General features: G+C 53.7%; 1 protein-coding gene across 2 annotated transcripts in view; it reads right to left on the bottom strand.

The window, feature by feature from the left end:
- Positions 1–13459: 13459 nt before the first annotated feature.
- The window catches only part of SLX9 (SLX9 ribosome biogenesis factor), a 116156-nt gene continuing 101746 nt past the window's right edge, over positions 13460–27869 (bottom strand). For both annotated transcript variants that reach the window (XM_077830286.1, XM_077830287.1), the window contains exons 4-6: positions 23868–24021; positions 15519–15587; positions 13460–14051 (exon numbers count right to left, since the gene is read on the bottom strand). In XM_077830286.1, the coding sequence (XP_077686412.1) occupies positions 13928–14051; positions 15519–15587; positions 23868–24021 (347 nt within the window). In that variant the 3' untranslated portion in view covers positions 13460–13927. The remainder of the gene's footprint in view (positions 14052–15518; positions 15588–23867; positions 24022–27869) is intronic.

Below are 27869 nucleotides of genomic sequence, written 5' to 3'. Positions count from 1 at the left end.
CCTGCAGGAACAAACTTATATAAGCCACTACATAGTTGGTGATGCAATTTTGCATTCCCTAGAAGCTTTGTGTGGACTCAGTGCTGCATTATGTGTATTAATCATTTCAATAATGCAGCATTTAGATATTTGATGTGTAACATAACAAATATCACTGTAATCTAGCATAGCTGTTATTCACACTCAGTGCCTGGATGGTAACCTCTCCCAAGGGCTCTCCATTTACTTACTGCTAGAATGGCTGATGCCTATTGGCTGTGAAAGCCCTTGTATGAACCTTGGATACAATGTTATTACAAACACGGGCCCAGCACATCCACACGTGACCGTGCTGAAGCCTGGGGTTGAGGCAAAAGGAATTAATTCCTTTCATGAGCGAGTTCCGCTCACGGTATCTGGGGCTGACCAGCCGATGCAAAGTGACCAACTTTTGCTGAAGACACATGAAACGTCAAGAAGCAACGGCTGTACGTTCCCATGGCGCCCCTCTAAGGTGAAACGCCTGAGTATGTCTAAATTGCTGGACTGTAGCTCTCACTGATCGATCTGGGGAGTACGGTCTTCAGGGGTGCGCGCACTAGTGACTAGCTAGCACCATTGCCCTGTCGTGCGGAATCACACTGAATCCTGCCAGCGAAGGCTGGCGCCTGGGAGGGAAACACCCAAAGGTGGTGAGGTGGGCACTCTGGGGAGGAGTGGGCGGATTCTCGGAGTAGGAGGTGACTGTTCAGAGGGCAGCCGGGGCGTGGGGGGTGCAATGCCAGTGAACAGAGTGGGCAGCGCAGGCTGGCCGCTGAGGGAGGTGTGAGGCTGCTTGCCAGAAAGCACCCCTCATGTCGGAGCTAGTTACCCCTGGGCCAGGCCTCGGGCCTCAGCCTCCTCCCTGGCTGGGGTGCTGGCATTGTTTGGAGGTTGCTTTGCACCCCGAGGCTAGACTTGTTTTAGGGCTTTTTTACAATGGTTTTAGGCTATAACGTCAGTAACCCTGTTCAATGCCGACTGCCAGCGACATGCTGGAAGGGATGTTGAATGGCTCGCTCGGCAGCTCCTTTGTGGGGCTCTGAGGGAATGACTGATAAGTTAATTACAATGTTAGTAATGAGGTCTGAGCCAGGCTGTCCTCAGCCCCCCCTACACTCCTGTGGTTTGTTCAATTGACCAGCCAGAAGGGTGACCAGACAGCAAGTGTGAAAAATCGGGACGGGGGTGTGGGGTAATAGGAGCCTATATAAGACAAAGACCCAAAAACCAGGACTGTCCCTATAAAATCGGGACATGTGGTCACCCTACCAGCCAGACACCAAGAAAAGAGACAAGAGAAGCGAGGCCATGACTGTTAGGTAGAGCAGCCCCAGCCCCACCCACTGCAGCCATCAGGGCAAGGCTGGCCCAGCCTCGGGCCAAGGAACACCCTGACCCATGGAGGCTTGGCTAAGCCTGCCGGTGAAGGCAGGTTGACAGGCAAAGGTCCTCTGGCCCAGCAGCAGGGACCGCGTTCGCTACGCAGACAGGGATGTCGGGAGCGCGTTCACACCCATAAAAACAACGAGGAGTCCGGTGTCACCTTAAAGACTAACACGGCTACCTCTCTGATAGTTCACACCCATGTTAACACCCCGCCTGAGACACACTAGACCTCACACCCACAACGTTAGAACAGAAAACAAGGAACGGCTAGATGCCCAAACGCCCACAAGCCATCTGAGACGAGCCGCCCGCAGCCCTTGGAGGTCTTGGGGGTTTATGTATCTAATATAAATGTGTTCATGGGTTTTTACCAGCTGTCATGGGAGGCACCAGGAATCCTACTTCACAAGACCCCCCTTGGCCTTTCACAGAACACTGACTTCTCTAACCATGCCCCTCTTCTTGGCAATGCCCCGGCGCCTGTCCACAGAAGGCCTGATTCCCGAGCCAGGCCAAACAGGGCCCCAGCAGATGCCAGGGACTTTAGAACAGGACTTGGGGCCCATGGCGAGGAGAGATAGCTCAGTAGTTTGAGCATTGGCCTGCTAAACCCAGGGTTGTGAGTTCAATCCTTGAGGGGGCCATTTAGGGATGTAGGGCAAATATTGGGGATTGAGCAAGGGGTGGGACTAGATGACCTCCTGAGGTCCCTTCCAACCCTGAGAGTCTACGATTCTAGGCTCTCGTAGGCCTTCCCACAGTTCCAGGGAAGGCTCAGCTTCGCTCCGGGAGGCAGGTGAAGTCTGTGGGGTTTGTTGTGCTGCTCCCCCAGGACGATAGGAAGGTCAGGCGTTAAATGTGCTAACTGGCAATTTGTGTGTGTCGCTGGAACGAGCCTGATTCCAGGTGCCCGCTAGGCACCCCAGCCCTGGGATGGTGCTCCTGGCGATGCAGGACAGCATCACAGACAATTCAAGATTGGGGTTACCTGAAGAGGGTCCTTAGTCGCAGCAGAGGCATGTGCATGGTCTAATACTGACTGGCAGGGCATGGCGGGGGTGCTGGGCCCAGAGATACAGAGGGACCACAGGAACAGAGACAGAGCCAGACACACTGGGCACAGGGCAGCTCTTGGCAGGCCAGGCAGCCTGTGGGCACAGGACACCCGTGCTGACAGCCCTGCTCACGGGAGGTTTGCTCTGCTGGAACGGAGTGGCCGCTCGTTCACTCTCATGGGGCGCACTGGGAAACCAAAGGCAGCCAGGCACCTACCTGCATTTCTGAAAATCGCACTAGGTGCCTAGCTGCACCTCTCCCCTTAGGGCAGCTGGCCATAGGTGCCGGCTTCCTCTGTTCCCAGGGGGTGCTTGACCCCCCCTCTGCCCCAGGCCCTGCCCCCACTCCACTCCTTCTCCCAACCCCCCACCCTGCCTCTTCCTGCCCCTGCTCTCCCCCAGGGCCTCCTGCACACCGCGGGACAGCTGAGCCCCAGGGCGAGGGGGAGGAGCTGATCAGCAAGGCCGCCAGCATGCGGGGTGGGGGGAGGGAGGCACTGATCCGTGGGGCAGCCGGTGGGTGCTGAGTAAATGCACCCTCCAGGAGCTATCCGCATGGTTTTTCTCTGTCAAACCCAGCCGTGTTCAGGGCACATGTGTCTCTTTTGATGTAGAGGCCAACCACTGGCCTCCTGCTGCGGTGATGCCAGGTGTCTAGACAGGGGCAAGTGCTCTGGGTGCAGCCAGAGCTTGTTTCGACCAACACAGGCGGCTGAATTCTGCAGAGCCCCTCACGAGTCTCTGGCCCACACTGGCTGATTTATGAGCCGGGGACATCCAATCCCTGGCTAATGTCAACAGGGGAAGACAGAGGTGTATGCCCTGGGACCGTGGGAGGAAACAGCAGGGCGTGCTTGTCCCATTCACAGCTCGCAGTCGGCGGGCTTTCAGAAGAGGGAGGAATCTGTCAGCACCATTTCAGGCCAGCAGCGAGATTTCTGCCTGCTCGCCTTGTCGCTGGAGCTCCCTTCTGGAGGAGGGAAGGTTTCTCTTGCGAGGCCCACTGGAGAACGCTGACCCCAGTGTTAATCGGAGGCTGCCGAGGATTTAGCCAGGGCAGAGCTGGCTACAGGGGCACACCGTTACTCAGCGGGGCAGCAGCAGGGCAAGCCGAGGGAAAGGAGCCTTGAAATGATGCTGCTGCATACGTCTGGGAGCCCTGTTGGCGAGCCAGCCGCTCGCCGCCTTTGCAGCCCTGCCTCCCAGCACTGATGGGTTCCAGAGAAAATGAGCTCGTTGTCTAAAGCTCTTTGTTGGCTTGCAGGCACCACGGTAGATCTGGGATGGACACAAAGTGCCCAGCAGATGTTCAGTGGACTTGCAGGTGGATGTGCCTAGGGGCACGTGATGGGGCAACCCTTGAGAGCACTGCTTGTCAGCTGCTGGTGATGCTGCGGTCTCTTTTCCCCTGGTCCTGATGCCCCATTGACCTCGCTTGGGGGGTCTACGGCGGCTCAGCCTTCCAGTCAAGTCCCACAGCTAAGAGATGAATGGACAAACCCCTTCTGGGGTAACAAAGTTCAACCAGTGGTTGGCCCTTCTCTGAGACGGGCTTTTAGTAACGAGTCTTGTTCCAGGAACAAGTCTGGCCAGTGCGGTAACCTGGGCCGGCCCCTACTCCAGGTCCCAACACAGCAACCTTGTCAGTAGCAGCTACGTACGGCTCCCTTAATAGCTGCAGCATCTCCTGGGCTGCTTCCCACTCGGTCCCATCACCCTCACTCATTCGTTACCTGAGGGATGCAGTCCTTGGGGGCCGCTCCATCTGTTCCCTGCTTGAGTAGGGTCTCTCCCAAGCCTCCCTGCCTGGCGAGCTTTTCAGCCGTCCAGCCTGGTGAGCAAACAGGGACATCTCAGAGCTGACTGCGACAGAAACCTCCCCAGAGATGTTTTGGGAGATACGGACACTAAGCCTGTGCTGAACGTCCATGCAAGGGGGTGCATGGCTAGCCACCATGGGTAGCAGTGTGGAGGGAAGAACAAACTCTGCAGGGCTGTTATGTTCCCCCACCTGCAGCCAGGGGTGGGGAATGGGTTAACACGAGGTTCTTTCTCCCCGCTTCCTGCCCTGGGCCAGGGGAAGTCAAGATGCAAGTTGCAAGTTGTGACTGAGTCTGGCACCAGGTCTGCCCCTGTGGTAATGCAGCTGTTTATTTTGTTTTACCAAAATAATAAAGATTCCCCTGTCCAAGGTTATAGGCACCACAGCAGACATACTCAGAGTCTGTTCAGTTCCATTACACCTCAGCAGCATTGAAATCATCAGTTCCACTGGGACTCCACCTACCCCTTTCCTCAAGGAGGAAGCAGCCTCTCAGTGCTCTCCAAAAGAAAACATTAAACAGCTAAGTGCTTCCCATTACACAGGGCTTGTGGCAAAGCTCCAGCAGACACCGCTACAGTATCATCAACTCCACCCAGTCAAAAATCATGAGTCAGGCCTAGAAAAAAAAATCGTGAGATTGGCATAAAATTCATGAGATTATTTTTTAAAATTACATTTTGGGTTTATTTTCATTTCCTTCTCGTTTCGGAGCGGTTAGTGCATACTTGGGTCCCAGTTCCAAGCTTTTTTCCACAAAGAGGGCTAGAAACTTACTTTAGCATTATTAATGAAAACTGAGAGCCGTACATAGAATCATAGAATATCAGGGTTGGAAGGGACCTCAGGAGGTCATCTAGTCCAACCCCCTGCTCAAAGCAGGACCAATCCCCAACTAAATCATCCCAGCCAGGGCTTTGTCAAGCTGGGCCTTAAAAACCTCTAAGGAAGGAGATTCCACCACCTCCCTAGGTAATCCATTCCAGTGCTTCACCACCCTCCTAGTGAAATATTCCCATGACTCCAGGAGCTGGGGCTTTAAGAAAAATACCAAATATCACAAGACCAGCAATACAATCAGGAGAGTTGGAGAAACTGCATCTCTGAGCCAAAGTAAGGTTGTAGTTGGCCATGTTGCACTTTCTTTCAGCTTTAAACACAATAAACTCCCTTTTTTTACTTCCTGCTGTTGGTAAACATCCTGCCTGAAGGAAGGGTGGACGCGAAAGCCAGCAGTTTCCAAGTGGCTGGTGTGCTGCTGTTTTTCCCCCATGCACTTTGCATGTTAACTCCAATCCCTTAGATATCCCAAAATAACACCCGATCAAAACAAAAACAAAAAAAGAGGAAATAAGTAAATAAAGATACAAATTAAATTTAAATAAAGATACAGATTTCTGCATATCATTTACCATGAGATCAGGGTATCTGCATAAACGTTTCAGTTTAATCTATCTCAATTATTTTAATTTAGTGTGGGGAAAAGGGATATGTGCATTGGATTGGAAAGTTTATCTGTTCCCTCAGCCATCTTCCTGCAGACAAATACGCTGGCGTGATTTATCCTTCACCTTATTGGCTCACGTACACGGTGACATTTGTTCTCATTAGAGACACTTCCTGTTATGATTGTTTTCTTTGTCACTGCTTCCTGCACTGCTTGGGGCAGTTGATAAATGAGATCAGTCATGCAAACTGTTACAGTTACTTAGAGTGATCAACCCTAAGCTAGACACAGTTCATTACTCTTACCTCCTACTGAACAAAACACCTCCCAAGTAGATTTGTCAGGTGCCAGTGCGTAAAATGCTTTTAAAAGCATGAACACCAAAATCGGGCCCAGTATTTCAGTAACGGTCTCACCCATTCCAGATGCAGAGGGAATAGCACCTCCCTGAACCTACTCGATAATCACTGGTTTATACAGCCAAGGGTCATGCTGGCCCCTTTTGCCACAGCATCTCACTGGGAGCTCACAGTCACTTGCTTATCTACCATCACCCATAAGTGCTTTCCAGCAGACAATCCCCATCCTACAAGCATGGCCTACATTCTTTGCTCCTCATTGTACAATCTTACATTTAGCATGATTAAATAATGCATGTTGTTTGATTGCACCCAGCTTACCCAGGGAGTCAGATTGCTCTTTATCAGGGACCTGTCCCCTTGGTTATATACCACAACCATCTCCTACTTACAGACAATGATGGCAGAGTCAGACAGCAAATGCAATTTTAGCAACTGTGTAGAGAAGATTTTCCACACAGTTGATACATAGAGTGGTCTGTAACATACCGGGTACTCCTCACATTCTCACTGCAGCCAGTTCAGACAGAGTGTAGTACAAGTGAATGTTGAATACAGACTCACCCGTTATTGCTCTGAGATGATTGTTTAAGCAGAGGCAAATCCGTGGATTATATTTTTATATGTCCTATTTCATATTAAGAAAATCCTCAAGCACTTAGAAGCAGAGACATAAATCCATTCTTAATACCATTTAACTCTCCTGGAGAAGTTTGATATTCTGTTCTGGGGTTTGGGTTTTTTTTTTTTTTTTTTTCCTGTTTATTTGATTTTAATCGGAAAATGTATATTTACTTAACTATGGAACAAAATTACTTAGAGCTGCTGTTTGTTTGACAAAGAGTCATTGTGAAAGTCAAAACACTTGATACTTGCCCCATTTGGGGTTCCTGGAGTGGCGGAAAACGTGCCGTGTGCAAAATTCTTTGCATCAGCTTAATGTCACCATTGTACAGCCTGTGACTTATGACACTATCTCAAAATCAGCAAAAGCGTCAGAGCAGATCTCACTTTGTATCACCGATGAGTGGCTTGAAGTTACTTGGTACAGTCTGCGGGTTCTCGGACAAGCTGACCATACCCAAGCAGCAGGTAGGGTTGACACAGACCATTTTGGCTTGTTTTTCTCATGTTTGAATGGCAAGAGAAGGGAAGCTGGGTGTGTGTGGGGAAGTATGCCCTCAAGAGAGACCAGTGTGGGGAATGGGCCCACCCTTCAAAGACTGGACTGGGTTAACAGGCCATCACCCTTTTGTGGGAAGGAGAGGACATCACCAAGTAGGGGGCTGGTGGGAAGGATCCATTACAGAGCCTGCTGGGGAGGTGGATTCAGGGGGTCACCCAGGGTACGTCTACACAGCGTTTTGAAGCTTGTGGGAGCAAGTCTCCCAGCCCGGGTTGGCAGACTTGGGCTAACGGGGCTCACACTAGCGCACCAAAGATAGCAGCATAGAGCGCGCTGTGAAGTTGCCGCTCAGGCTGAGAAGCCGGGAGGGCTGTCTACACTGCTGTTTTTAGAGCGCTATCCCGAGGCCTGCTGTCGACCCAGGCGAGGGAGCTCGCTCACGCAGGCTCCGAAGGCTGTGTAGACATGTCCCAAGAGGCTGCTCCCTACAGCTGCGTAAGGTAGGTAAGCATCCAAATTCTGCTGCCGGGCAGCACCTGCCTGCAGGGGGGCTTGACTTGCTGAGTGGCTTCCGCTACTTGGCCTGCCCCATGGCCGTGGGGCTGCTCCAAGGAGGTAGGCTGGAGTTCCAGACAGCAGTCTGGCCCCCAGCCTGGGCCAGGGTGCCCGGCTGCCCTGAGCGGAACGCTTCACAATGCCCATGTTACAAAGAGCAGCAAGGCCTGGCCTGCCAGCCATAGCCTTGCCTTACTAGGCATTCCCAACCCAGGGGCATGTCAGACACTCAGAGAGGAAGGAAACGGAGACAGTTAAATACAACTTTGTATTCAAAATACAAACTGTGTTTCCTGCTGCCCTGAGGCCCTTGGTGTTATTAATAATCCCGTGGTCCAGGAGACTGTCTTGGGAACATTACAACCTTGTGAGCGTTCCAGACAGTGCAGACTGAGCCGCCAGGCAAATTTTTCTCCGCAGACACCTCATCATCCGGTCATTAAGCCCAGTGACTGCACCGAAAAGGAAGTGCCATTAACTGGAAGAGCAGCAGGAGACCAAGCCGCACAGACATGGTAGGTGAGCAAAGGGAGGTCCCCCAAGGCATGGCTCGCCAAGGCTCACGATGCTGACCTGGGATCGTTTTATCGTGTCCCAGTGGTACAGTGCAGTCATAGCATCCTGCAGGATCCATCACTGGGCGTGCAGGAAAGAGGAAGTGATGGCTGCTTGGTAGTTGTTAAGACCAGGATGGGGGTGGGCAGACCGAGGGGTCGGAGGAAGAGTCGGGAGTCAGGCCAAGTCAGGTGCCAGGAAGTCAGAGTCAGAGACAGGCCAGAGGGCAAGCTGAGAGTTAGACAGCAGGAGGCATGCAGGGCCAGGTTACCAGGAGATCAGGGCTGGGTACCAAGTTACAGACAGTAATCGAATAGCAAAGTTGAGGACAAACCAGGGTCAGAAGCTGGAGTCTAGGGACTATCATAAGCAGGTCTGGAGCAGAGGCAGTCTGTAGTGTGGTTCAGAGAGCTCCCCTGCATGGCTTCCTGGTTTATATCCTGCTATTGGCCAATCAGGGGGTTGTGAGGGGCCACCACTCCAGTCCTGCTGGGTGGTACTTCTTGCCGAGCCCAGCCCCACAGAGTCCTCCCATGGGAGCCCAGCCTAAGCCTGCCGTGGCAAATCGGAGGCATTAGTGGCCCAGAACCCCCATGGCCCCAGGTTCTAGACCTAGAGATTCTAACATCATCTCACCCCTGGCATGCTTCAGGCCCCCCTTTGGGGAGGCGCTGGCCCAGGCTTGTCTGGTGGAATTCCATTCAGTGTGGACGTGGGAGGCAGACTCCCACGTGCATTCTTCAAGGTCATAGCCTTCCCAGTCCACCAGGTAGTACAGATGGCCGTATGCCCATCGGGAGTTGAGGATGGCATGAATTTCATATTCCTCATGACACTGGCTTTCGACAGGAGGAGGGGGCAGTGTGGTTCAGTCAGGGAAGGGGTTCCCAGTCTAGGGCTTCAGAAGGGAGACAAGGAAAACTGGGTATATTTTGTGGGACTGGGAAAGCTAGTGTTTGAAGATGACTGGGTTAATCTGCTGGCATATTGGGAAAGGTCCCAGGTACAGTGGTCCAATTTGCAGGAAGGTCACTGGTCTGGAGGTGTTTGGCAAGCCAGGCCTACCGTAAATACTGGAGCTTCTTGTTGCCAGTGGTCTGCATGTCTTTTGTGGGCCTTCTTCACCTCTTCTAGGTGGTTCTTGAGCTCTTCCTGAATGAGATGGATCCGTTGAACCAGCTGGTGGTGGCAGGGTTCAGGGACGCTGCTGGTAACATTGGCAGAAAGGGGGTTGAACTTGTAATTAGTGAAGAAAGGGCTCTGACCCATGGAGGCATGGTCAGTGTTGTAAGAAAACTCTGCATCTGGCAGGAGTGTGGACCAGTTATCTTGATGATAATTTACAAAACACCTCAAGTACTGCTTCAGTGCTTGGTTCACCCATTCAGTTTGTCCAGCTGTTTGGGGGTGGTATGCAGTGGAGATGGATATGCAGATGTCCAGTAGCCTAAACACTTTGCTCCAGAAGTGAGAGGTAAACTGTGGGCCTTGATCGGAAACTGTGTGATGTGGGAGTCTCTGGAGCCGGACTGTGTTGTGAAAGAGGAGTGGGTGGTTGCCTCAGCAGAGGGCAGCTGGTTGTATGAAATGAAGTGCGCCATTTTGGTCAGGCACTCCACAACTGTTAAGACTATGGTGTGGCCCACAGACGTTGGGAGTTCCACAATAAAGTCTAGGCTGATGGCAGACAAAGCCCAGCTGGAGTCTCCAAGGGTACTAAGGTGTTTGGGGTGTCTTGGTATGTTCATAGCACTCACAGGAGTCCTCATATGCTTGGATCTCAGCCCACATGTGGAGCCACCAGACAAAAAATGGGCCACCACATGGGAAGTCTTTTCAGCAGCCAAAGTGCCCTGCCAATAGAGGGTCATAGCACAGCTGTAACGTCTCCAGCCTTGGGGGTATATATATATGCTTGCCAGAGTATGTTGTACCCTCCCACACTGTAGTGTGCATCTTAGCCCCCAATGGCATAGACTGTGTCCCTTAGGCAAGCGGGTCTTCTTTCGAGAAGGATTGAATAGAGGAGAGCAGATCTTGCCAAATTGTGGCATTAGCAAAGTTACTGGGCTTGAGGAAGTAGTGGGGCTCAGAAGTTGGTTCTTTGCCAGCAGCACCAGGACACAACAGCGGCAGTGTCGGTGAGCTGAGCTGAGCTGGGCGGGCTGCACGCTTGCCATGGTATGGCGAGACAAAAGCAGGAGAGCAGAGTTGCAGCAGAAGCAGTGGTTTGATGAAGGCGGTTTGCAGTCCTACTGCACCATCCGCTGAAAGCAGTACGGCATCCACATGGAAAAAAGGCGCGAAACGATTGTCTGCCGTTGCTTTCACAGAGGAAGGGGCGACTGCCCTCCTTCCATAGAAGTTTTTAAGGCCCGGCTTGACAAAGCCCTGGCTGGGATGATATAGTCGGGGATCGGTCCTGCTTTGAGCAGGGGGTTGGACTAGATGACCTCCTGAGGTCCCTTCCAGCCCGGATATTCAGTGATTCTATGATTCTATGACTGACAACATGTACCCAAAACCACCCACGAGAATGTTTTTGCCCCAACAGGCATTGGGAGCTTAACCCAGAATTCCAATGGGCAGCGGAGACTGCGGGAACTGTGGGATAACTACTCACAGTGCAATGCTCCAAAAGTCGACGCTAGCCTCGGTACTGTGGACACACTCCACTGACTTAATGCACTTTGTGGGGACACACACAATAGACTGTATAAAATTGCTTCCTAAAAAATCGACTTCTATAAATTCAACCTAATTCCGTAGTTGTAGACATACCCTTAGATGCTTCTCACTACAGGCTGGCTGGTTGCCCTTCAGCCAGGCTCTCCCCTTTGATCAGCGCTTCAGTCGCTTGGTGGTGTTGGTGGTGTCTGTAGATGTAGGTGCAAGAGAGAAAGGAAGAGCCTGGCAAATGTCTCTCCCTTTTATCTTGTTCTTTCTTCCCTCTTGGCTTTGCGCCCCCCCACTTCAGAGTCAGGAGAGCATTACCTCATCGCAGTCCCAAACTGACCAAGGGAAGGGAGGTGACTCACTCGAGAGTCCAACAGATCCTTTGTTGCTGCCTAGGCCAACAGCCTTTGTTCCTGTGAGGCTGGGCTGGGTTTGTCCCATACCTGCCCTGATGAGATGTGAACTGCCTCTCTGCTCTTGGAGAGTTTTGCCTGGGCTTGTTTTAAGTCATGAGGACACATTTTCAGCCTCATAACTATATACGTGAAATTAAAACCTCTAACATCACTATAACAACAATGCTCAGTGCATCATGAGCCTTCTACAGACACCTGACGTGACAAACTTTGCATTGGATACCACACAATCATAGTCCCACCTGACAGGAGTAAGAGTTGTCATAGGGAGGTTTATTTGCTCAAGCTGGCCCCTCCTGTAGTTGCCCAGAACCTTCCCCCCACGGCCCCTGCTGTCCAGGAAGGCATGACAATCTCCTCTTACCATAAGTACCCAATGAAAGTGCATTGCTGACAAGATCAATCATGAGCATTTCCTGCAGCAACGCTCAGGTTGTCACCACGTGAACCTGTGACCTCAGCAGCAGCCTAAGATCCCTGAGCTCTTGGAACCCAACAATCTCGTCGCCAGCTTTCCCTGATTTCATAACCAATTGTATAAGAAGCCGAGCTGGGCTTTAGTTACCTCTCACCCCCGTCGGGCAGCACAGAACAGAGCCTGTGCAGAGCAGTGGCCAGGTGGCGGGATGCTACGCTACAGTGCAGGATGATGCAGAGCAGCGCACATGGCAGCTATGTCCACACTAGACATGTGAGTCAGCGTGTGGGGCGCGTCCTCTCCAGGAGCACTTCCCCTCACCTAACGGGTCTCTCAGCTCAGCCGGTCTCATCTCCACTGGCAGCTCCAGGAGCCCAGCTGCCCCACAGGATCCGGGCGGGCTGCCCACCCCTTCCACTCCCCGTTCCCCGCTGGGAGCCAGGGGAAGCCGCCCAGGGCTTCTCGCCCCTGGGGAGCGGGTCCAGCTGCTCTGGCTTCTTGGCCCCCTGCCCGCTCCCCACCAGGACCCAGGAAGCCTTGTCAATTTCATGGCTCCCAGCCAGGAGCAAGGTCCCACTGCCCAGCACTACACAGGCCCTGCGTCGCCCTTACTACACCGACATAAGCCCTACGCCTCTCGTGGAGGTGGAGTTATGTCATCGGTGTAGCAGGCACTTACATCAGCGGGAGGAAGGCTGTAGTGGGTACACGGACGTAATTAGGTCGACATAAGCTGCCGTATGTCACCTACCTGTGCAGTGCAGACCAGCCCAGAGCTCTCTGCAGAGCAGCACGCACCAAGTTCCTTGCAGGGCACAGCATCTACCAGGGATCTGACCATTTTCAATTTGTTTTATGTCAGTCTAGTTACTCAAAGCATTAACCCTTTCAATGCTGAAGACCTAGGCCACATTTCCCAGCTTATAAAAGACTTTCCTTATGAAAAAGGAAAAAATACAGATGCCAAGGTTCCTCCTCAAAAACTGCACAAATCAAGGAAGTTTGCACGCAGTTTCCCATTGTGTGTGGGGCAGGCCTGGATGCACTCCTGGACCCAAGCTCAATGTAGGTGACAGTTTGGCCCTAGCTATGGATAGCTTCCTAATTTAGCATGTGCTTGACTGGGAAGTCCCAGGAGTTAAGAAGCTGAAGAACTCTGGCACCAACATCCATCCTGCTGGCTGCTAAATAACAATATTGCTGCAATACAAAGAATTTTCAGAGGAGTTTTTTGAATGCTTTGCCATCTTTTCAGAACTTCTGGTCAGCTCTCCCCAGTGCAGCTCGTCTTCAGGCTCTTAGCGATCCTTCCCAGACGGCAGGCTGGGTGGAGAATGCACTGCTGGCCTGAAGGCAGCAGCGTCCCCATTTGAAATGACAGGGGTTCCGGGCTGCTCGAAGATAAGTTCTTGCTTGTTGAAAGTCAGATATGCAACCCTTCCAAAGGGGGGTGCAGCTCCTCTCATTCATACACTGCAGCGTCAGTTTAGTGGGTTTGCCTGTAGAAACACAGGCTGGGGGAGGGGGGGGGGGTTGTTTAACTGATCTGCTCTTTGTAATTGGATACAGTAATGGCTTCATACTAACCCTAATGCCAAAACACAATCCAGACAAACTCAGTGAGACCAATGTCAAAGTGGGTTTATTTCCAAGTTAATAACATACTAAGTGTCTCTTTAAACAGCAGCGCTGACATTTATATAAATCTCTGCACAAATGGCCTGCAGTATCCCGTAATATGCCGTCTGGACCATCACTGCAGGTTACTGGAGGGTTTCTTTATTCGGTGGGAATAAAGTGGGAAGCAGCAAAAAACAGGTTCAACCCCTCTTGACAGTCAAAGCAACATAAAACATAAAGGTGCCTTTCACCAGGGAGGGAGAAGATGTTACATTTCACTGCATGCGATGCTGCCTTCTGTGGGCTCCCGGCCAAGAAACAGCTGCCACTGTCCAGAGCTTGTTGCATTCGTCCTGCTGACAGAAAACAGGACTGCTGGATTTCATACCCAGCTGGACTGTTTTCAAGGAGCCCATGGCGGGGTCTAGCTGCCCTCGTCCACACTAGGCTCATGCAGGCCTCGCTGAGTTGTCAGATAGCGTTTCCCGCCTCCTGTTTCAGTCGCTTGCAGAGATGCTCACTGATGGCGGCCAGGGGATTGGCTTTGTACACGGGGTTTGCGATGACCTCGTGAAACCTGGCCACCTCCTCCTGTCTGAGAGAAGCAAGAGAACTCTGCATGAGACTGCGCAGGTCTTACACTGACCAGCCAGAGCAGGGCCGGCCGGGCCGCGCCCACCTCCGCACCGGCACCGGGCCGACCAGACAGAATGGGGCCAACGGGCAGTAAGCCTTGTAAAGTGACTCCAGATACCACAGCATTGGCATCCGTAAGTGCTTGCAATGAGCACAATTGTAAGTGTAGCTCGAAAGGGTGTGGGGGCCAGTGACACTTTTCCTTCTCTATAGCGAGAACTGGGGGAGTCTCCTGAAGATTTTGGAATCATTTAAAATGTTCCACAAAAGCAAGAACTGTGACAGGTTCCTCTTCTAAAACTATTGTCAGGAAGTGTCAGCCACGGCAACAGCCTGCCGGCATGTGGGACATGTGCAGCTGAGAGCAGCTAACATGGTCCGTGCTCCTGCCAAGGATACAGCCTGGCTGCTCTGTGCCGATGGGCACTAAACGCTCGCTGCATCTGCGGGCTCCTTGCAAGCCACTGATGGGATTTCTTAATTTAGTTGCTCGTTAGCCACCAGAGTGGACAGTTAAAGTGGTCAGCACTGGCCCCAGGTTCTGCCAGCTTCTCTCTGGTGAGAAATGGGCCCTGAACCAGACACATAGGGAGAGCAAGCACGTGGCACTTCCTTTTCCCCCAAGGCCTGGCCACGCAACCCCCCAGCAGCTGCTAGTGCCAGGGCACGACAGCCGGCCAGCGGGAATGGGAGGACACCTGGCCAGTCGGCACTCAGGCTCCAGGGAAGGCGTGCAGAAGGCTCAGCCCACGGCCAGCAGTCGCTCAGGCACACATGGGCTGATTCCATCAGGAGACACAAAAGGGGCCAAGCAGAGGCCGGTGGCCACCAGTCCCCACTCTCCCCAGGTCCCTCACACTCCGTTCTGAGGGCTCCCCTGGGGCATCAGCCTCATGCCGGCCCTCTGCACAGAGCCTCCCCGGCATAGTGCTCCAATGCCCTGCACTGGGGCTGTCCGTCACACCAGGGCAAGGTGGGTGCCTATGCTGCCAAACCCGACTGCCCTGGGGACATGTCGGCGTGACACGAGGGGCCCGTTCTCCCCAGGACACACCACAGGGCAAACCGGGGCAGGCGAGGAACGCCCACCCACCACCCAGAATGCAACAGCAGGTTTGGCTTAAATGTGTGACGCTGCACTAGGAGACCTGGAAAACCACGCCCTGGATAGACCCGACTCCTAGCAGGGCAGCCGCACAGCCAGGGGGACCAACCACACGGCCACGGGGAGTGGCGGGGCGTCCCCGGGGAGCAGCCGCACGGAGCAGCCACATGGCCACGGGGAGCGGCCGCACGGAGCAGCCACATGGCCACAGGGAGCAGCCACATGGCCACAGGGAGCGGCAGGGCGTCCCCAGGGAACAGGTGCATGGGCATCGCCAAAGGCAGCTCTTTCATGCATTCACTCTGTTTGCTGGGTACTTACAGGAGCCTGCGCTTCTGGGCCGGCTTCATTTGGTTGAAGTCGGTGGGCTCTGCCTTCGCTCTCACGTGGCTGCAGAGAGGAACAGACGGGAACAGTTTTGTAGAAGGAAAACATTTTGCCAAAAGCACCTGGCACTGGCCGCTGTCAGCGGACGGGATACCGGGCTAGACAGACTGCTGCTCTGACCCAGTCTGGCTGTTCTTACGTGCCGGACGGCGAAGGGAGGCAAAGGGCCCAGCGATTCTGAAGCTGTCCGCACTAGGGAGGCAGAGGCAAATCTCTGCCATGCATGTGCCCAGCCACGAGCCCCACGCAGCGTGGTCTGTCGGCTATGTCCTGCGGCCACAGGGAGATCCCGGGTCACAGGATGGGAGGCGGAGGCAGTTCCTCACCACCACCGCTCCAGTTCTGTACTCTGCAGCAGGCTCACTTCCTCTTTGTAACTAAACTAGGGGTCAAACTGCAGCAACCCCCTCCCTTGGGTGCTCCGGAGTGAACTACCCAGTTACCTGCCCCACCTGCTCATGTCTCCCACAGCCATTGTGCCGAGCTCCCGGCTGAATCGGAGGGCTCCCCAGCGAGGCAGGCAGGTCAGTGGCGTATGCGCTGGGCAACCCCAAACGAGGTGGGATGTTCGTGCAGGGGAGGGTTGGCCGGCCCAGCTGCCCTGCATAGCTATCCAGGAAGCATGTCCCCCCCTCGCTGTGTCCGCTCCTGCACTGCCCACTTCGGTTCAGAGCCAGCCCAGCTTCTCGGCGTTAAAGCAACGGGAGGCTCTCCCCACACGTACAGCGGGGCACAAACGCAACCACAGCTTCAGCTAGGAGAGCCGGCCGTCAGACGGGAAGGGGAAGCACTGGAACAGGCAGTCCTGTGTCTGTTTAAAAGCTCTGCCTAGTTACTGCCGATGGCCGACTACAGGGGTAGAACGATGGCACAAGGTGCTACCGCCTGGCACCAGGCCATGAGAACCAACAAGAGAGGACACACTTTTAGACTCGGTTTCAGTAAGTAGCGAGGACAACAGAGAGCTGGGCATAGACCATCTGAGGGGGAAGGCTCTGGAGCAGCCTCCCACTACGAGTTTTGGGGGCAAACAATGTAATTCGTTTTTAAGAGCACTGGACAATTTTTTCATGCAACTGCCTGACGGGGCTGCTTGTGATAGTGGGGGCAGGGCTCTGCAGCCTGGGGCTCACTTCCGGGTCATATCTTATGTTCTTAACGCTCATGCTTCAGGGTTTCAGCCGGCCACTGACAGGGGTCAGGAAGGGCTCTTCCCCCCAGTGTATTCTGGGAAGTTTTTTATTTCCTTCCTCTGAAGCGTCAGAGATGGCCATGGCTGGAGATAGGTCACTGGCCTGGACTGGCCAGAGCTCCAAGTTGGCACCAAGCATTCTCTGTCCCGATGCTTGGATGGCTGGTTCTCGCTCCCATACTCAGGGTCTAGCTTATCGCCATAGGTGGGGTTGGGACTGAATTTTCTCTCAGGTCAGATTGGCAGGGACCCTCCAGGTTTCACCATCCTCTGTAGCGTGTGGGTGTGGGTCACTTGTCAGGTCTCCTTGCGGTTGCTGGGTGGTGCTGCTGGCCAGTGCCAGGCAGCTCGTCAGACTGGGTGACCTGGGGGCCCCTTCTGGCCATACACGCCATGTTCCTGAGTGTGAGCAGAGAGGCCCAGTGAAGCCTGAGAACCATCCAGGGTTTGTGCTCATGGTGTCTGACACACAAAGCCAGGACACATCTATGCGGATCGTAGGCGACTTTAGGGGCCTGTGCAGAGAACTGCAGGTGGCAGCTCCCTGGTGCCATGTGGGAGAGAAGAAAGGCCAGAAGCCAGCCCTGGTGACCAGCTGAAGCATGTGCAGAAGGGGGAGGAGTGCATGTCTGGAATTCATGGAGCATTGGGATGGCTCCTCACTCCCTGGAGAGAGTCTAATCCAGCCAGGTGGAATGGCAGCCTCCTGCTGTCAGAGTTACAGGGAGCCTTCAGCAGGGAGCAGTGCAGAGAGAGAGTCAAGGGGGAACCAATCAAATCCCAGTTCAAATACTGGGCATGTACGTCCAGTGGGTAACATTGGCTCCCTGACTGGGGCAAAAGAGAAGGAATGGGTGGAGGAGCGTACTCTTGCCTGTATACAGATGCTGGGAGCACAAGGAACACCCAAGATTTGCAGCTGGTTAACCAAGGGTCTGACCTCCTGGAGAGAGCGTCTGGGTCCAGCCCACCTAGGAGAGAGCTAAGGAAATGGCGCCGAGGGCTCTGGAGAGCTGACTCGCCAGTGAAGAGAGAGGTTCGTTAACAGGGAAGCTGCCTTCCGGATACTGCAGCGCCGGGGCGAAGCTACCAATGGGAGGGGACTCGGAGGAGAGGCGCAGGAGTGGTTACGCGGCTGGAGAGATTAGCTTACGAGAACAGATTAACCAACCACCTCTGCACAGCCTGGTGAGCTGACAGACTTCGATTCATGTCTGCGAGTACTGGGACTGTTCCCCCAATGAGGGAATTCAATGGGCAAAGTGAGGAGTACTGGGGACCACAACGAAGCAAAGCAAACGTCTGTTCTTAGGATCTGCGGGCTATTAGCCAGCGGCACAATCCGCACGGAAGGAACTGTCACTCGAGCCACTGAGCGTGGCCTCCCCAAAGCACCTGAGCACAGAGGAGAATAACTCCATCTCCAGCCCCGGGACTCCACCCCGCAAGAGGGGCTGGGGGTCCCAGCCCACGTTCGCTCATGAGCAGAGCCCCTGCACCCTCTGCCAGCAACACGCACTGTAGCCAGCTGCAGCGAGTGAGGGGGGTTATTCCACTCAGGGGCCGGCAGAGACAGACAGGCAGCTGCTGGCACAAAACAGCCAGAATAAAATGGTTTGGGGGGGACCTGCTCAAAGTTTTGAGCTCGCAGCACAGCCAGAGGGGTGGGGGCTGCTCCCCCAAGACAGTCCCTTTAACACTGGCTGTACCAGATGCCAGCAACAGCATCCCCCTGGCCTACACTGGGAAAGCCGTTTCCACTTCCCTCTTAGGTCTCCCAGCCCCACCGCAGCTTCCTGCGGCAGCAGTTCCTGGCCTGCTCTCCATCTCTCTGCCTCGCTTTGCTACATTCTTCCTGTTCTCCTCCCTTTGTTCCGCCTCTCCTCTGCCCCGGCTTCCTTTGTGCTCCGAAACCTGGCTCGCGTACAGCAGACGCCGCCAGGTTCTCAAACGATACCATCTCCCGAATCCAGTGGGACGACTGACGCACCAACCTCAGCGTTCTGTCCCAAGCCCAAACCTCCAGCATGGAAACTATGATCTCTTGGGCTGCTCATGTTCTTTGAATGCCAGACAATCGACTCCCAAAGCAGGTCACGTTCTCACAACTGAGCCATGGCCAACAGATGAGGGCGGGCAAAGACAAGCACTTCAAAGACACCCTCAAAGCCAACACAGAGAAGTTCAATATTGCCATGAACTCATGGGATCCCCACACCCTCTACCAATCAAAATGGAAGAGGAACTTGTGGCAAGGATCCCAGTATTTCAAGATCCAACGAAGACAACAGCAAAGGGAGAAAACGGAAAGGAGGGAAGAACGTGCTGTGTCCTGACTCAGCGATCCAGCCCAGCCCCTTCCCTCAGGAAACGTCTGGCCCAACTGTGACAAGATCTGTGGATCCTGGCTCGGTCTCACGAGCCACCTGTGGACCCACCAGCAATAACAAGCTATCACTTTATGGAAGACAATCATCCTCGAGCTCCAAGGGATCGCTGACTTGACTGGATTCCTTCATGTCATTCCTTTCTGTTGTCCCCTCCCTGCCCAGAGCTGGCTCCCGCTCCCTCTCCCTGGTACTCTGCTCTGCCTCATCTCCCCTCCTGGCCCACAAACGATGTACGTTCCCACGCCTTCCCCCGGAGCAGCTCCAACGGGCTCCTGCTCAGCCATCGCCCCCCGCAGCTGAGCAGGGCTCTCCCGAGAGGGAAGCCAAGTGGCTCATCCCCCTCCACTCTTAGGGGCAGCGGCTGCCTGGTGCCCAGAAGTGCTGAGCACCCATGCTGCCAGCTCCCCATGTGCTTACCAGGGGACGCCTCCCAAAGGCCATTGCCGTGCGTGCGCCAATAGACAGAGGAGGGCTGCGCCGGCCATTACCCCACTGCCTTGTCTGGGCAGCTGGGCCCCCTTCCCCTATGGCTAACCCCCATCACAAGCCAGCACTGGCCCTTTAAGAGGAACCAGTGCATCTGTGGCCGGTCAGCTGATGCCCCTGGAGCTTAAAAAAGGGCACCTGGGCCTCCACGGAGACCTGGCGAGGGGGAGCCTCGGTGAGTCAGGCTGAGAGCTAGTCAGGGAAGGGGCAGAGAGTGGGGACCTGAGGCTCTCACTGCCAGTGCCCCGGGGAGCCAGAGCCCTCCTGGGAAAGGGGAGCCCCAGGGAGCCAGAGCCTCCCAGGAACAGGGAGCAAGGAGCCCAAGGGAACAGGGAGCCCAAGGGAGTGAGGGCTGCAAGATCCCCCTGGAATGGGGAGCCCGAGTCCCCCAGAGTGGGGAGCCTCGGGGAGCAAGGGGCACCAGAGCCCCCCCAGGCGAGGAGGCAGCAGGAGCCCAGGAACTGAAGGGGGAGCCCCTAGAGCTAAGGAACTGTGGGTTATTGACCTAAATTTGATCAGCAGAACTGCACAAAGAGCCCGTGGGCGCAGCAGTGAGTCCTCAGCGAGCAGGGGAGAAGCCCTGCTGTGTAACACCCCCACGTGCACCTCTCCTGCCAGCCCACCCGAGCAACAGAGGGTGCAGCAGAGAGGCCGACCCCCCATCCTCCAATGAATGAGGAGTAGGGGCTGTCCACACAGCTGACCTCCAGCTTGCTGCTCAGAGCCACCGGCCAGAACGTGATGTAACACAACCGTCATTCGTCACGTTCCACAGACGGGACTCGGAATTCGGGAGGGGAACAAACAGCAAGAGCAGATTGCGCCCCCGTAGGAGTTTGTCAGCTTGAACACGCACGCAGGGTGTAGGCGACCATCGCACTGCTACATCCACTATTGTTAAAGGAACATCAAAAGCTGCAGTCCCCCAGGAGAGGACACATCTCCATGTGCTCAGGGTATTTACGTTGCACATGGGACAGCACCTTGTGAGCAGTAAATTCCTCCCTTTCCCTGTCACTGTCCCCTGTTTACCTGGGTCACTGACAGCAGCAGGGATAGAAAACATTTGTTTTTTAAAGTGTGATTGCAAAGCTACAAACACAGGCAAGGAGGGGTCAGAGCAGAGGCTGGGCCTGCTCTAAACGTACTTCACACTCAGTTTCTGAAAGGATTAGCTTTGAAGGTGGCGTCTCTCCAGGAAACAAATCCCATTTAAAGGGAAGCGTTCCTAGAAACAACACCTACTGGAGGCAGAATTGCTCCGCACAGTATCTCTGGGCATTTCCCAGGAGAATCCAGCAGCTCCTGAGAATGCACAATTCTGGCAGAAATTGCAGCAGTTCTGTTTGCAGGCATACCATGCTTCTGATCCATAACCAGACCCATCAGATAGAAATCTCAGAAATATGGGGTTGGAAGGGTCTCGAGAAGTCTTCAAGTCCAGCCCCCTATGCTGAGGCAGGACCAAGTAAACTGAGACCATCCCTGACAGGTGTAACCTGTTCTTAAAAACCTCCAGCAACGGGGATTCCCCAACCTCCCTGGGAAGCCTGTCCCAGCACGAAACTATTCCTACTATCCATCCTAAATCCCCCGCACTGCAGATTAAGCCCGTTAGTTCTTGTCCTGCCTTCAGTGGACATGGATGAAAAATGGATCCCTGTCCTCTTTATAACAGCCCTTAATGTATTTGAAGACTTATCAAGCCCCTCCTTAGTCATCTCCACCCAAGACTGAACATGCCCAGTGATTTAACCTCTTCTCATAGTCAGGTTTTCTAAACCTTTGATCATTTTTGTGGTTCTCCCGCAGACTCTCCTATCTGGCCATCTCTCACCAAGTGGCCGCTGTCCTCCAGCTGAGGCCTCACCAGGGCGGAGTCCATGGGACAATGGCCCCCCGTGTCTGACACAACACTCCTGTTCGGACAGCCCAGAACAACATTAGCCCTTTTTGCAAGAGGTTTGCCAGGAGAAGTGCTTGTTCCCCACTCCAGCAGCGGGGTCCTGAGATGCCGGCCGGCTCGCGCTGGCTATGAATGGCAGCCTTGTTTCATTACACTTTGTTGCCTTCATTCATTATAAATGAGAATAAAAACCTCACTGTGATGCTCTCTTACCCAGCAGGAGATCAAATTCCTGGAGCATCTAATCTTTTATTAATAATGCTGACAAAATCACCGGAGTATTACCCTGCATTTACACAATGCTTCTAGCCCTATCAAAGCCTCTGCTGGTGATTTCAAACAGCCACACGCACACTGCCAAAATGCGGGGAAAGCCTGAGCTGGAAGGGGGCTCTTCCCATGGATGGCAGGCAGTGCTGCTGCTCCTCCATGCCGCTGTCTTAGCCCTCTGCCGGCTGCGCTGGCTGGCCGTGGACCCCCTGGCCAGAGCGGGGTGTCTCTGTGCCACTGACACACTGGGCTTTCTGTCCCCCGCCCCATTTACAGAAGAGTTCAGCGTCCAGCGGAGAGAGTACGCCAGGGTAACAACCTCTCTGTGGGATCCTCACGCACAAACGCAATGCACATTACCCAGCGCTGCCAGAACGGCCTGGCCAGTTCACACAGCTTCCCTGAAAACCCCCCAGGGGGAGGTCCCAGTGCTCCACGCCCAGCTGAGGGGCGCAGCACTACGGTAGCTCCGTGGAAGATAAGGATTCACCACAAATCCTGGCTCAAAATTCAACCGGCCCAAACCTGAACCCTTGGAAAAGTCTGAAACAACATAAAGAACAGGAGGGCTCGTGGCACCTCAGAAACTAACAAATCTATTTGAGCAGAAGCTTTCGTGAGCTACAGCTCACTTCATCGGATGCATTCAGTGGAAATAAATTTGTTAGTCTCTGAGGTGCCATGAGTCCTCCTTTTCTTTTTGCAAATACAGACTAACACGGCTGCTCCTCTGAAACCTGAAACAACATAGTGCACTTCTGCACTGGGGCTGGAACCAGAAATCTAAAGACAGCAGTATGAGAAGTGATTCACGGAACTGGGGATTAGGGGGTCGACTTCCGGGGGCTGGTTTTCAAAGGCACAGCTACAAGTTAGGTGCCTAATTGCTCCCTAACGTCCCCCTTGAGAGGGAGCAGCAGACACATGGTCTGCGTAGGTGGGGAGCAGTCCAATCCAGCACTCTCTTCCAACTAGCCCTGGAATACCACGAGAGCTTGTGCTCATGGTGTCTCCAGCCTCGCTCCGTGTGCAAAGAGATTTGAGTCTTCACCAAGCCGTCTTTGGAGCCTGGCCCGAATGTAAATCCCAGCCAGTTATGGCAACTGCACGTTCCCAGCTGCAGGCCCAGCAGAGTGTGTGCCGATGGGGATATGTTTACATAGAGCATGAACACTTCTCTCTCCCATTTGGCTACTCACAAGATAAAAAACCCACACACCACCTCAGGGAGGCCACACACACGCTGGTCAAAGGTCACGGCTGGCACGGGGAGACAGGCGCTGGGTTAGAGAGAAGTCCCAGGGATGGTTCCACAAGTGCAGGGGGTAGGGTGGGAAGTCAGAGAAAGCTCAGCAGGCAGCTGGAAGGCGAGGTGTTAGCTACTCATGGTCAGAACAGGAATGCACACGACTGCTCCAAGAGAGGCTGGCTGCTGCCAAAGGAAGCCCCTTGTCTGTCTCGGCACAGCTCCGCAGAGTCAGCTGCAAGTGGGGCCCTTTCAGCCGGGAACGCCAGGGCCTAATTTATCAGGCACGTCTGTGACGGAACCACCCCCAGCCTCTGTAACCCAGGGGAATTAGCAGCGTGTCCCTGGGGAACTGGGAGGAAATCCCACCGTGCTGTTAGGGCCAAGGGAACGCGCTCTCGCATTAAACGGTCGCCCGCGCGTGGCAGGAGCCTCAGCATGGCTGTGCTGCGACACTGGCCATACGCACAGGGCCTGTCCTGTCTTTGGGGCTAGCTTCGGAAGCGCCTGGCTGTTCAGAGCCTGCCCCCCTGTGCTGCACACCCTGCTGGGCCACACCAGCCTCCCTCCCCTCCCAGCAAGCAACACGCCGTGGCCACGGGGAAGCACCATGCCACCGCAGACACCCAGGCATGCTGCTGCCCCGTGCTTCACGCCGAGCACGGACAGTCCGAGGGACTGAGCGAGGGGAGCGGCCCACCGTGCAGCCCCCAAGATGACCGGCGGGCGCTGCCAGGACAACAGTACCCGCTGCAGGAAGTAGCAATAAAGCAGCCCACCAGACGGCACCTACATCTTGGGCTGCTTCCTGGCCTTGCTGGTCGTGGTCAGTTCGGAGAGTTCAGGCAGGGCTTCCATCAAAGGCTGCAGGTCTCCGACCACCGGCGTCGCTTTCCGCTTTGCCTCGGCTTTTTGCTTCTGTCTGGCCAGCTTCACACCTTCTATTTCTGATTCAGAAACAAGACCGTAAAGAGACTGTCAATTTCCAAGCACCCTAACCACTTCAAGCTCCATGACACGGCTAAGGAAGGGCAAAGATGATTTAGATAATGGCCTGGAGCAATGGTTCTCAAACTTTTGTACTGGTGACCCCTTTCACATAGCAAGTCTCTGAGTGCAACTTCCCCTTATAAATTAAAAACACCTTTTTATATATTGAACGCCATTATAAATGCTGGATGCAAAGCGGGACTTGGGGTGGAGGCTGACAGCTCGCGACCCCCCATGTAATAACCTCGCGACCTCCTGAGAGGTCCTGACCCCCAGTTTGAGAACCCGTGGCCTAGAGAGTGCACTTAGACAGTTTGCAGACGATATCAAGCAGGGAGGGGTGCAAGCACTTTGGAGGACAGGATTAAAATTCAGAATGATCTGGACAAACTGGAGAAATGGTCTGACATAAATAGGATGAAATTCTATCAGGACAAATGCAAGATACTCCACTTAGGAAGGAACAATCAGTTGCACACAAACGAAATGGGAAATGACAGCCTAGGAAGGAGCACTGCGGAAAGGGATCTGGGGGTCATAGTGGACCACAAACTAAATAGGAGTCAGCAGTGACACACTGTTGTAAGAAAAGCGAACAGCATTCTGGGCTGTATCAGCAGGAGTGTTGTAAGCAAGACACGAGAAGTAGTTGTCCCACTGTACCCTGCACTGACTAGGCCTCAAGTGGAGCATTGTGTCCAGTTCTGGGCGCCACGTTACAGGAAGGATGTGGACAAATTGGAGAAAGTCTGGAGAAGAGCAACAAAAATGATGACAGGTCTAGAAAACATGACTTGTGAGGGAAGACTGAAAAAATTGGGTTTGTTTAGTCTGGAGAAAAGACGACAGAGGGGACATGATAACCTTTTATGTGCTTGAAAACGGTTATTATAAAGACAAGAGTGATAAATTGTTCTCATCTACTGAGAACAAGCCAAGAAGCAGTGGTCTTAAATTGCAGCAAGGATGGTTTAAGTCTAGGTCGCACATTAGGAAAACTTCCTAACTGTCAGGGTGGTTAAGCATTGGAACAAACTGCTGTGGGAGGTTGGCTAGCAAGAGAACTGTATTTCCCTCCTATGCACAGCGAGGAGGGGACCTGCTAAGAGTCGGGAAGAGGAGCACCGAAGACCTGAAAATAAATCAATGTGCTAGAATTACATGGACCCTCCAGTGAGATTGGAGAGAGGAAGGGGAAGGTCCAGGTTTGGCCTCCCATCCTTGACAGGTGTCACTGTAACCATGAACCTTACTGACTTTGGCTTTATTTACAAGGGGAAGGATGGTCTTGTAGCAAGTGTCCTAGGCTGGGACTCACAAGACCCAGGTTCAATTCATGGCTCTGGGCCAGTCACCTGGGACTCATCTACACTGGGGACTTCAACTGGTTGGCCAAAACGCAGCATTTGCATGCCAGGCACCCTGAGTGAGTGCAGAGGCTGGGGCCCGCAGGGCAGGCAGCGAGCCCAAGAACACAGGGACTGGTGATGAACTGACAGCATGTGAGCTGTCCCACGGCACTGTTACGCTGCTGGGTGACTCTGCCCTGTCGCTGCAGGGAGATGGGGGAGGGCTCCTGCTGCAGGGCAGGGAAAGAGAGTCACGGGAGCTCCTCTCCTGCCCAGGCTCTCAAAGGCTGTGGGAGCCCAGGCTCTATCTGAGCCCAGTGGATCCAGCCGGGGAGAAGAGGAAGAGAGTGGAGAACCAACTGCCAGTTACAGCTCCCCCATTCTCTGCCCCAGCCGGCACTGGTACCCAAAGAACCAAACCCAGGTGGGGACAACCAGCATACAGTGTGCTCCAGGCACCTCCTGTCCCTGCAGCGTAGGGGGCTGGCTAGCCACTCTCTGGCCCCCTGGGGTCTTCCCCCCACAGCAGGGGACTCCCCAGGAGGCAGCTTCGTAGAAAGTTTCTGCTTCCTTTGCATTTCCTGAGTGATTCTCAGGCTGTGGAACCTGCCCAACAGTATCGACTGTGGCCTTGACCTTCGAGATCGCGCGGCCTGTGTCCAGGCTGAGAGTCAGCCAGTTAGCGCAGGAGCACTGCATGGCCCTGAGCATGGTCATTGCCTGATACGTCTACCCCAGGAACCTTGTGAGCCAACCTTTTAATCATTTTCTCGTTTGCTGAACCAGTGAGGTGCTCTACCATCAACAGTCCTGGGTGAGCTGTGATTTGTGCAGTGCACAGAGGTTTGTGAGAAATCTGGATTGTAAACACTGCTCCTTGCAGGCGGCTCTACCAGGGGCCCTCGTTTCTGTTCTGCACCACTTCTTTTTTTGGTCTGGCTTTCTGGAGCGGGGCTACTTCACAGTGCTACCATGCATTACGCGCCTGACGCATCAGAGCAAACAGCCCAAATTCTTCTTCTATGAAATCTTCTTCAGTAAAGGGGCCATGCATGCTTCTAATGGCCAAAGCTTTGCATCAGTTTTTCCTTAGTCTCTTTCTTATGATTTATTTCTCCTTGGAACGGAATATGCGCTGAGAGTTTTGCATTACACTCTTGGGCTGAACTTCACTGCACTCGGTACTGGGATTCGATGCCAAAAAATGCACGGAGAAAGGGCACCCAAGAAAAACAAGCGAGTTAAAGAAAAATAATTCATTCCAAGATTACAAAAACAAACAAGAAAGAACAAGTAGCAAATTGCTCCCCACCACATGTAAGGGTGTTTTTAGAGGATAATCCTGGTGGCTTTGTAGGGAACAATGTAATAAACAGCATCTGAGATGAATTAACTGCTCAAGGGAAACCCAGACATTCACTGCAACTCAGGGCCATTTCCTGCGTGCAGCCTGTACCGCACGGCACGGAAATAAATGACTGCTGATCTGTAATCAACCAGAACACGCCAGGCGGAAAAAAGGGCAGTGTCGCTTGTTTTCTTGGATTTCCCCTGGGGCTGTGAGTAAAGACTGAATGACCGATCAAGGGCTCGTCTCAAGCCTTGGAGTGAAAGAGTGATGGACACACATCAGTTAAAGCTGGTGAAGCAGCGACATACGGGGGCTGTTTGGGTTGGTTTATTTAAACTGTGACTGAATGAAGTTCTGCTCTTCGACAGGAGTTCCGGGAACCATTGACGCACGGGCACGTTTTCAGCTCCCCTGTAAGCCAATGGGATGGAAGGATACACTCCAAGTTAAGCAAGTGCTTACCTGCTTTCCTGAATCAAGGCCTCTATTAGTGCTGGGGCTAAAAGAACTAGTGTTCCCGAGTTCCAGGAACCCGGCTATGCAATCAAGAGAGGACGCTGTGGCTTCATGCAGCTAAGCAAGCTACTCAAGCAGAGAGTAATTTCCAGGCAGTGGGATGGACGCGAGAAGCTGCCGACTCTGGGACACAGAAATGAGAGAAGCAGCCAGGGAGGGGTTGAAAAGTTCCCGTGAGGAAGCCTCCCAATGTGCTTGAAGCAAGAGATGATCACGTCCAAGCAGGACCTTTGCATCACTACTTCTAAGAGCCTGGCAGTGCGATAGCTCCCCAAATACTGGCCCAAGGGGTCCTGGCCCTCCGCTTGGCTCGGCTACTCCTGGGAGCAAATCCCTCAGGCACGCCGCAGACTTGGCTTAACTCACAAACCTCGTGTGAACCTGCCACCATGTAAAGAGTTTGGGGAATTAAAAGCAAAGCTCTAGATTCTGAAACAGCAGCAGGGTTTAGTCCTCAGTAGCAGTCACAATAAACAGCATGGAACCAGCACTGGATCGGGTTCTGTTCCTAGCTCTGCCACTGAGCTTAGACAAGCCTCTGTCCTGCTCTGTGCCTCAGTTTCCTCACCTGTAAAATGGAGCTAATTAT

This window comes from Eretmochelys imbricata, chromosome 11, assembly GCF_965152235.1.
Source record: "Eretmochelys imbricata isolate rEreImb1 chromosome 11, rEreImb1.hap1, whole genome shotgun sequence".
In the NCBI taxonomy this organism is placed as follows: domain Eukaryota; kingdom Metazoa; phylum Chordata; order Testudines; family Cheloniidae; genus Eretmochelys; species Eretmochelys imbricata.
The sequence above is the reverse complement of the archived record's forward strand: the minus strand, read 5'-3'. Positions and strand labels throughout refer to the sequence as shown.